This window comes from Myzus persicae, unplaced genomic scaffold (genome assembly GCF_001856785.1).
Source record: "Myzus persicae strain clone G006 unplaced genomic scaffold, MPER_G0061.0, whole genome shotgun sequence".
Taxonomy (NCBI): Eukaryota; Metazoa; Arthropoda; class Insecta; order Hemiptera; family Aphididae; genus Myzus; species Myzus persicae.
In genome coordinates, this window is record NW_019103883.1 from 226,337 (window position 1) to 237,321 (window position 10,985).

The 10,985-nt window shown below is 27.4% G+C and overlaps 1 protein-coding gene across 2 annotated transcripts; it reads left to right on the forward strand.

Annotated features, from left to right (window-relative positions):
- Positions 1 to 450: 450 nt before the first annotated feature.
- LOC111035851 lies at positions 451 to 10,365 on the forward strand. 2 transcript variants are annotated; one of them, XM_022317644.1, is made up of 7 exons: positions 451 to 648; positions 726 to 913; positions 5,688 to 5,742; positions 6,451 to 6,575; positions 6,865 to 6,997; positions 8,682 to 9,034; positions 10,087 to 10,365. In XM_022317644.1, the coding sequence occupies exons 2-7, from the start codon at positions 839 to 841 to the stop codon at positions 10,210 to 10,212; spliced, it is 867 nt and encodes a 288-aa protein (XP_022173336.1). In that variant the 5' UTR covers positions 451 to 648; positions 726 to 838; the 3' UTR covers positions 10,213 to 10,365. The 2 variants fall into 2 exon arrangements, with proteins under 2 accessions (XP_022173336.1, XP_022173337.1); XM_022317645.1 differs by having other exon boundaries at positions 451 to 913.
- Positions 10,366 to 10,985: the final 620 nt, after the last annotated feature.

Sequence of the window (10,985 nt, forward strand, 5' to 3'; positions counted from 1 at the left end):
AATACTATATTATTTCACATTAAATTATTCTTAGGCTCTAGTAATATTTAGCTCAAATGTAGAAAAAGTAATGTAATTAAATATTTTATAAGCAATAAAATGAGATGTAAGATTGAATAACCTAAATATTAAAAAAAAAAAATGTTGTTTAATTATTTTTTAGTCTATTTAAAGGTAACCTAATCTGCAGTAATCATCATTATCCTGATGTCGAGAAATATTATCATAATAAACCCTGATAATCTCTATTAATAATATTTGATGACCCCCCCCCCCCCGTAAATCTGTTCTAGATCCGCGCCTGCCATGAGCGCACTGTATACACTATACATATAGGTGCATATTATAATAGATTACTCATAATATAACGCGCTACACGTCGAATTCGTTTTATCTTTGACGGAAGGCGCGAGCTATACATATATCCATAGTATAAAAATCTCATATTATAATATAAATACGTACTTATAGCGCGTCCGATCAGAAGTATAGCGCACTCGTCGCCCTCCGCTCGACGTTCGACATAGTATAACATATTATTAGGTATAGGTATGATGTACTCGTAAAATAGCGATGTCGTAAACGCATCCGCGGCACCGCTTATACCTATCAAGAGTCCTGAGAATAAAGCCATCATCGTCGCCATAGGTATTATTACACTAGCCCGTGGCATATTCTTACTTTTTATCAATAGTAATTGATATTGATATTCAAAATAATTACAGTCAGATAATATAATATTACTGTATTATTGTACAATAATCGCCTTGAAGAATCCGACTTTGGTGTTTGGGCGATCAACTCGTCCGGCTACAGCAACAGCGACCTGCAATTGACCATGACGTCCGCCAAATGTTTTTTGGGCTGCACCAACGTCCGGTACGGTGCCCGGATTGTGTCCATATTGGACTTTGTAAGTATATCTTTATCTACCTACTATACGCTTCATGTAAACGGTTTCGAACTTTCGTAAGTTTTCTTATTTTACTTTATATTATTTTTCATATTTCGCGAACTAATTAGACTTTCGGTTTTGACATGTATATTACCTACATACTATTTAGATAGTGAAATATTATTGTTTCCTGTCATGCGAAGTGTATACTGTATATACCTATGTAATCGGCTAAATCATAAAATATACTATTATTTACTTTCAATCGGGCTCAAATAGATTATGTGTGCTACATGCATTTCTATATTATAATATGCAATTGAAAATAGACGCAAGCAGGTTTCAATTTTGGTAAAAATAAATAACCAGCGATAATTTATAATTGATCAAATAATACGATAATAAGTATCTACATTTTACTTCTAAAGTCTATTATTAAGTAGTGATAAAATCTTCTTCTATCACTTCAACATGCATTATTATTAAAATATATTGTATGGAAGTATGATATGTATTTATGTGATAACAATTTATATAAACTCACACTCGTTAATAGAAACTATTCTAGGTATTCGTAAACGTGATACATAAGTGTCCTTCGTGTTGTACATTTTAATCGAACTCAAAACCAATTGAAAGTTGCAAGCTTTAATCATCGGAAAATATTGGATAACCAGTTATTACTTATTAGAACAGGATGAATAATAATTCATAATACTTTTTAATTTTTTCACTTCTTAAAATAGGTAAACGTTTGTCTATGATCATATTATTGGATATAACACACAATTAACTATATGTCTACCTATATCATAGATTGTACAATAGTTTATTAATTTGCTTCATGTTGTTTGCACATTATTCAAGCATATATTTACAATATAATATTATTATACATTCAACACTATTTTTTTTTTCTAGGATTTGTAGAGCATGACGTAAACATAGGAAATTGTAAATTAATTTTTAATGATCGATTGTATATTTTTATATTAGGTAGTTAATACTTAATATTGTTTTTGGGTATTTTAATTGTTTGGAAATAATGGTATATGTCTATTTATTTTAATCTAAACAATTACTTAAAAGAAATTAGGTTCCTATAAATTTGTTTAATTTTCCATTCAGGCCACGGACGTGAATGAAATATGAATACATCGTACGCAAGCATTAGTTTTTTTTTTTATAAAGCTTTTAGGTACATTTCAATTTACATATTATCATAATAGTGTAGGTACCTACAATTTTGGGTAAGTGTTTCAAAAACACTGAAATAACGATTGTATACCAGCTTGTCAATAAACGGAGAAGTTAAATATATTTTTCACTGCGTGAATAGAAATCGTGACCAATAGGATATTGTTTACTTTGTTTTGAAAAACGATTTAACACTATTTCTCATAATTTTACAGTTTTCCTTTCAGGAATACCAAAACTATACATTTTTAAACTATGTAAATATTTACCTATCTAAAATTGAGTGTAGCTCTTCTGCTGCTCACACGGCAAATAATAATAATAGCTACCTACCTAATAAATATGATGATAATTGATAGTAATTGTGTTCGTAGAATTTTAATGAGACATTCAATTGCATATTCTAGGTGCATATTAACATATCCGACTAAGTGTTTTATACGGTATAAACGAGAGTGTGTTTTTTAAAAGTCAAAGAATTGTTTTGACAGTCATATATTATATTATTGGCATAAATGCACAATGCACCAACTCGGTGAGTTAAATAACATATGTCAAATTGAACTCTAAACTATTAAAGAAACTGTTTCCGTGAATAACGAATTATCTATATAGGTAACGTACTTCAACATAAAACAATATTTATTTACAAAATTTTAATATAAAAATATTATAATAATAAATAAAATAAAAATATTATGTTACACTTATTGAAAAATTATTATAGTATAATGATATAATATAATTGTAAACATATTTTGTTTATTACCTATATTGAAGGTACCTACCTATACATATTATAGGTACTCAATAGGCGATAGGCACCGTAGACTTTCATGTCACATACTCTCATGTAGTCATGTATTATTATAGTAATTAGTACCTAAATACCTAGTATGAATATATTACATAAGTATATAATTTATTGCTATGTAAAGATAATTATTTATTATACGGATTGTTATAAGTAGTACCTATATGGCTATACTACCTACTTAATCACTTACCTAATAATAATTATTATAATATACTTAAGTATTATATATTTATATAATTCAATAATGATACTAGTTTTATACATTTATAAGTTGTATTGTGACTTTTTGAGTAGGTATTTCGTCAAATAATTGGCTGATGAGTAATAATTGATGGTGCACATTATATAATATTTTAGTGTTATCAAAACAAATAAAACAATTATTATTTACTATATGTCTATATATATTAATATGCTAATAATAAAATTATAATATTTTAAATGATAATACTTTAAAAACGTCAACATATTTTGATAGAAGTTAGAACTCTCTAGGTAGGTAAGTTAGTTATATTAATGGGACATTCAAATGTCAAACTTTTTCTAACTATACTTTTAAATTCAGCAAATAATAACAAATACATACATTATCGTTCATAAATAAATAATGAAAAGAAATATTTAAAAAGGTAAATAATAAATATATAAAAAATAAATGTTCATTTCCTACATGATTAGGAAATAAGAGATGTACCTGGTATAGATATGATACCCTAACTCTTTAAATTTTAATGGTGCTTTATTAAAATGTAACATTTTTACTATAATTGTAAATTTATAATAATAGATAAAAACATGGATTTTCAGTCTACATTTATGATTTACCTATAATATAATTTCACGTAACACGCGTCAAGCATGTTTTTAAAAATTTAATTTAAAATTTATACTTAACTGGGTCTTTAATGGTCACTTAATACTGCTAGACATGTGCGTAATATAATTGTTAAATTGTTTCGACTGAAAAAAAATCGGTTATAAAAGTGTAAGTAGTTAGTATACAAAAATATAGCAAAATATCCTTAGGTAGATGTACATTTTTATTTTTCATCACTGCCTACTTTTATAATTTTATTAGCTTACGTTATAAATGTATATATTAATCAAATTAATATTATTTACTATTTAGTGCCTATTAGATTCATATTATTATCGATGACAATATTATTGTACTCGGAATAGCCGAGATAAAAATAATTACATCGGTTATCGATAACACCAAGAGGAGTTCCAATCTAAACAGCACATGTAATCTAGAGTAATATTATTTTATAATTACGCTGTACATGAATTAATATTCTTTATATATATATATATACATAGTATCTATATACATATATAAAAGAGCGAAATAGAAATCTTTGTTACGGGTTGATTCCGAAACAGCATGATTGATTGGCTGGTTCTTTTTTGTTGTGTTCCCAAAAGGTTCCTAAAGTTCCTAAAGGTTAATATGAAAGAAAAATTTTAGGAAAATCCACCGGAAAAGCAGAAAATGTTGAAGCCAAAAATACAATATAACAATTTTTAACGGGCAACGAAGTGCATGGCAACTTTTTTTTAAATGTTATAAATTTATAAAATAGAATCACTTTTAATAGTTTCTAGAGTGTTAAAAAAAATCATCTACAAATCTCTGCAGGTTGAGAAAAAACAATAGTAGAGAATATCAACTCTTGATGGTTAATAATATGTAACACATATAATGTAATACAATTCAGATGTATCAATATAAAATATACATTTAAGCATAGTGTATTTTTTTTATAGGTATCTATTATATTTGCGTATAGTTCAATAAATTATACAATTTAGTAAAAAATACAAGTTTTGTTCTTTATAAATCAATTTGGATCAACTGTTGATAGTCACTTTAACTAACGTCTAACTCTTCTTTATTTTTAGAAAATAAAAAATACCGCATACAAATTAAAGAATAGCAGTTTCTATAGAAATGTATAATATGTATAGATATTTACTTTAATTTAATAAACTCAAAAATAAAACTTCATCAGGATATTTTAATAGCGGCCTTTAGACTAATAGACTTACCTAAGTTCAATGATTTTTACGAAACTATCAAGACTACCTCTATATATATTCACTTTCTTCTTGCATTTTTTACTTAAATTTTCTTTTAGATGAGTCACTATTGGGTTCTGCCTCAGAAAAATAATTGTTATGTAAAACATTTTTTATTTTGTATCTACATTCTACACGCTACACTATATGTCTACTTGTCTATATTATATACTTATTTAAAAATTATAAGTATCAAAATTAAAGGTATAATAAATAAGTTTATTATCTAGGTATCTTTATAAAATAACTGAATAATTATCTCATTTTAAACTATTTAATTATACGTAGGTGTTTATAATAAAATATAGGTAGGTAATAATAATAATTCTAAAATGTTAAAAAAACCAATTTTTATTAATTGAAAAAAAAAAGTTTCAAAGTTTCAATTTGCTAACTATTACCTGTTAGTTGCGCTATTGGCCAAAATGCCCTGACTTTCGAGTTTCAAAGGGCAGAGATATTTTTTGGAAATTTTTAAACTAATTATAACAGATGGATGTTTTTTGTTGTTTTGTTAATATTAGGTATATTATATGATATAGGATTGTAGCTTATTGTGTAGATTGTGAATCGTGTACACAAGTCACAATAAGAGTACCTAATGACGAAGTTTATTTTAACTACACAATCTATAATGTACCTTCTTAGTAATAACGTGCCTTATAAATTATAATGTTTGATATTTATATTTTCCAGTGGATTGGTGTGATACTTCTGATAAAATGTCTTATGCTGTTAAATCCATTCTATGGTAAGTGCATAGTACAACAGTTTTCCATTTGACACATAAAAACATTATTGTACTCAATTCCGTCGCAAACACTTTCATTTTTTACCATTTCGAACTTCTGAAGTGCTTATAAATAATATTATTAATTTGTGACTGGTATGTGTTCGATATAAGAAGGTATATACAAAATATATTGAATTCAATATTTCATTTTGCACTAAATGAACACTATACTATCCATTAGTCACTGATAAATAATTAAAAATTAAAATGATAGATACCATTATAATTTGCAGTCATGCATTATACAGTTGAGGTAATCAATAGTTGATGATTCATATGAACGATCAATTATTCATTGTAAAAAACTTATCCAATTATATTCTTTCCAGACCACAAGTATCTTATCACCTTATTCAATACAAAATATTTTATTCTAAAACTCTAGGTTATTTTCATCTAAACAAAAAATATCACCTACGATAAACATAAAAAATAAATTATTTACCTACACATAAAAGTAAAATAGTACGTTTCTGACGACTGTAAGACATTACAAAATTAAATATTAATATATACACCAAAGTTATGCCATTTTACCATGGTATACCGTCAATTTATCGTAAACAAATTATTTACGATCAACTGACTTGTTTTATAATTTTATAGAAATTATTAAATACTGAGTTACATTATACTATTTATACTAACAAATTTTTTTTTTTTCAGAGGACTTTTACTATTACAAATCACGCCCAGAACAAATAATATACGATTTTATCATATTCAGTCATTTGTTTATAATATCTGTGTTTCTTAACGTAAATTATTACCTGAAGGAATCAACATATGACGTGAGTACATCCAACATACCTAAATAATATTATATATATATATCTAGTGATAATTTGTTTTAACTTACACTCAATTTGGGTACTTGGGTGAATATAATATTATATCGCATCACTTAGTTTTAATTTTTGCATCATTTTAATTTTAATTTTTTTTGAGATGATTCAAAATTATTATATAATACATTATTCAAAATATTGTTTATTTCTATCCGACGGTCGAGTTAATGTTACAAATTGTTTAATTATATTATTGTAATTTTAAAATTCATGTGATTAATAATTGTTTTAGCACAAAGTCCATAAAATTTATCAGTGGTTAGCAGTCAACACGATATTTCTGTCATTTCACATACTGGCCATTACTTACATCACGATCAAGTATTACTATCCTGCCATACTTTATTATTCAGTACCTATATGCAGTACGTACCTATATAATAATAATAATATTATGAACTTAATAGTTTCTAAAACGTATATCACATAGGATATGTATTATTTGCCAACTGAAATAGTTTTATTTTTCAAATTTGTTACATATAAAATATAATGCATTACGCATAATGTGTATTTAATAGAAATATTACCGGTTTACTTTAAATTATTTTTTATTTTAAAATTTCCTTCGCCTAGTCCCCACAACTTAAGAGAATTGAGTACTTTATCACCAAGGGTACAGGGGTGTCAGGTGGGGGCAATGGAATTTATGTTAAATGAGTAGGTAGGTACTAGATATTTATACAAATTATGTGGTAATTCATAGTGAATTTCAATCATATTTAAATATACCTAATAATTAATATAATTCAATAACGTTTTAATGTGCATAATAAAGTAGCTGATCTACAGCGCACTTCGTTACAAATTAAAAATCCCAATTGTTTATGATTCAAACTATGTTCAATCCATTGACCATTATATAATCTTTAATGTAATTCATGCAAATTCAATGTGCCGATTGTAATACGCCAGGATGTAATATGTCAGAAACCTTCAACAGTGTGTACTCAATAATTTCCCAAAGTTACATCACGATCGGATATATATTCGCTTATGTGTATATAGAAGATTACAAACCTTATCATGAAATCTTATATTCATACACAATAATTATTAATATGTATCACATATTTTTCGTCTGTTTTATTTGTTAAAGTTTAAAAATCTTTCTTAGGGTGCAAAAGTCCGCCGCAAAAGTTTGGTAGTGAAGGAATGCTTAACGGATAAATAAACAGACATACATTCGCTTTTATGTATTTGAATATGCGCACAAGATATACATTAAATTAACACACATGACTCTGTTATAATTCATAATAGGTTAGGAAAATTGGTGGATAATGGGCTAACAATTAGCGTTAAGAATATCGCCAATTAATAACATTAACTAAGTTATATCTAATTGTTTGTACCGTCATATATCCCGTGGTTTTTTGTTTATTGCGTTACAACAGTGTATTTTAATTTTATTTTGTTGGACAGATTGCGCTACTGTTGTTTTTTCACAATCCAGATTTCCTATTTTCCAATGGATTTTCCTAAATTTTTTTCATACGCACCTAGTCCTGACAATTACAAACACACAAAACAAAATTTCAAATCGGTCAAGCTGTTTTTGATTTTTATTATATAGAAGATTATGTAGGTAGATAAATCAGTCCCAATACTACTTATGTGAGTAGTATTTACAAAAAGGGAAATATACTACGAAACTAAAATGTATTCAGTATCCTAAATAAAAAACAAATACCTATAATACTCCAATGAATACAATAAACTAAATAAGTATAAACACTATAAAATTATAAACATATTATACCATAAACTACTATAATCTGCAGTGTATGACAAAATTTATTTATTTTTCAAAGGAATGATCAGTAATAAAATAATAAACAATAATATAAAACGCTAGTATGCAGAATGACACTAATATGTAAACAAAATTAAATGACACTAATAATTTTAAATGTACCCATTTACCCAAGTGCTAGGTTACAGTACATAATATATTAAAGGTACTAACATTAAAATTGTATAGTCTGTTTTAAGTTTTAACGATAATCATTAATTAATATACATGAACATCTATTTAAATGTACACAGTCGTCCACTTGTGCCAGATTTACGTGGTGAAAAGTTTTTACGATGATGAACTTCTCGCAATGCAGCGACCGTTGCCCGCTGTGTCGCCGGCTGTCACGGGCCAAAGCCAGGTGGCTGTCGTAAATCAAAACTCGTCCCAGGGTTCTGTAAGCGTTACGCTCAGTGGGCCACCTGCACCAAACCCGGTTAGCCAAGTCCAAAGCGTACCACCACTTCAACTGCAGGAACAACAGGATGCCGGATGGCAACACATCGGCGATGGTGAAGCGATTTCCGTTCCGGTAGCGTCCCATGTTTACCCGCAACTGTACCACGGCCACCCTGGACCCAATGGCACCCAACCTCACTTTCAGGTAATGCACGAAATAACTAGGTATATATTATGATATGGATTATAATATATTATTATATAAAGAGGAAACAGGGGACCGCGTCACGTCGACCGTCATTCGACGTGTGCAGAAACTATCTTCTTCTTTTAGAACAAATTATTGTTGAACTTGTACAATATTCATATAGTTTATTATTATATTATTTAAGTTTTTCAGAATACAAATTGGCTATCTCAGAATTCTGGTGTACCTTGGTACAAATTATTTGTACGCGTGTCCTAAATAAAAACACATTTACGGGATATATTTAAAATTCCTTTTTGTATTTCGATTTCATGGTTGAAAGCCATTCTATAAATAAAAATAATGTACATCAGGCTTGCTTAGAATTCAATTTCGTGTGACAAAAATAGATGGAATTACGTTCGTTTTACATGATCGCTGTCCAATAGAACATATTGCCACATGTAATTTGAAAAATTAAAGTAAAAAAAAGCATTGTATCATTCTAATTTCCTAAATATAGATTTATTTAAATCAATAATAACTAATAAGTACAATATGCTGTTGCATTTTGTTTTTGATCAATAAAATGTAATGAATATGTTGCTGTATATAGTTGACAAAATCATGATTTTTTTACTATCCCAGTTATAACCCTTAGTTTTTTCATTGAGGAAAATATTGTGATAAGTATCGAAATAGTTATCCTCAATTATTTTGTTGTCAAAACTATTAATTATGAAATTCAATCGGCTGTTGAATAAGGTTTGTTTTAAATAATCAATGATATTTTAAACAATAAAACAACAAGTTTTCACTATGCTGAAATAATTAAAAACACAAAACGTCTTATGCATTGTTGCGATCTATCTAATATTGATCGATAATCCAAGCCAACTAATTAGATGTTAAAAATATTGATTGTAATTTATTGATTGCCAGTGATTACCATCTAAATCAAATAAATGATAAATAAAATATGACTGAGAATTAAGTATTCAAGTTAAATTAAAATTTTGCAAAAAAAACGTATTCATAAATAATGATTTAATGGTTTTTTTAAATTTCAGACTTCGATGTCACAGCATCCTAGACCTTCTGTAGAAGTGCAGCGCCCTCAAGAATACTATAATCCTCCAGCCTATTCACCACCTTACGAACAGCAAGGAGAAATTCACTCAGGGAGATTGATTTAGATGGTCCAAATACGAAAAGTATATAATATATATGTATGACATATGCTTAACGTATCCGATAATAAATACTTTTCCAATATCCACATATACTACGAGATCGTGTAATATTATATTATGTGTTCATTTAAAAATACAAATAATTTTGAGACTGTACTGTTAATGTTTTTGGAATATTATATTATACAAACTATATAAACGAATACAGTATAAATGTTGATTTGAATAACATTTCCTGAAAATATACTGTCCAATAGGAACAACATTTTTGTACCTAGGTACATGTTTTTATCATAGGGTAAGAATATAAATTTAATATACAATAATTATAGCTTATACAGTATTGTTATTAATTGTAAATAATATAAAATTATAAAATAAATTTCAAAATTTTATATTTTTATGCTATTGCATAATATATAACAGTATTAATCCAAGGTCTCATTCTGAGTTCATTTGAAATTTATCAGCTGATAGGTGAGAATATTGTGAAAAAGACTGAGCGTTTTAAAGACATTTCCAAGAGTAGATGTATAAGAGTTGGATCTGGTTTTACCCTTAATGGTGAGAGTATTAGTTGAAGAAAAACGCATTACAGAAATAAAGGAAAGAAACAGTAAACTTATATAGCTCCCGACATTTTTTTGGTAGTATTGAAACTATAGAGTAGACGCTGTTGCCTATAAACTATTTACTTCATTACTTTTCGGCCAAGTTTCCAGAAAATTTGAAGGTTTGGTAATCAGCTATTAGTTCAATGTGATAAAAGAAAATAA

Bases quoted from the DNA above. Each gene is read 5' to 3' on its own strand.
- LOC111035851 (XM_022317645.1), top strand. From the start codon at position 839: ATGACGTCCGCCAAATGTTTTTTGGGCTGCACCAACGTCCGGTACGGT. The intron at 914-5,687 runs GTAAGTATATCT...TATATTTTCCAG, and splicing joins TTGTGTCCATATTGGACTTT to TGGATTGGTGTGATACTTCT. The intron at 6,998-8,681 runs GTACGTACCTAT...AAATGTACACAG, and splicing joins TTATTCAGTACCTATATGCA to TCGTCCACTTGTGCCAGATT.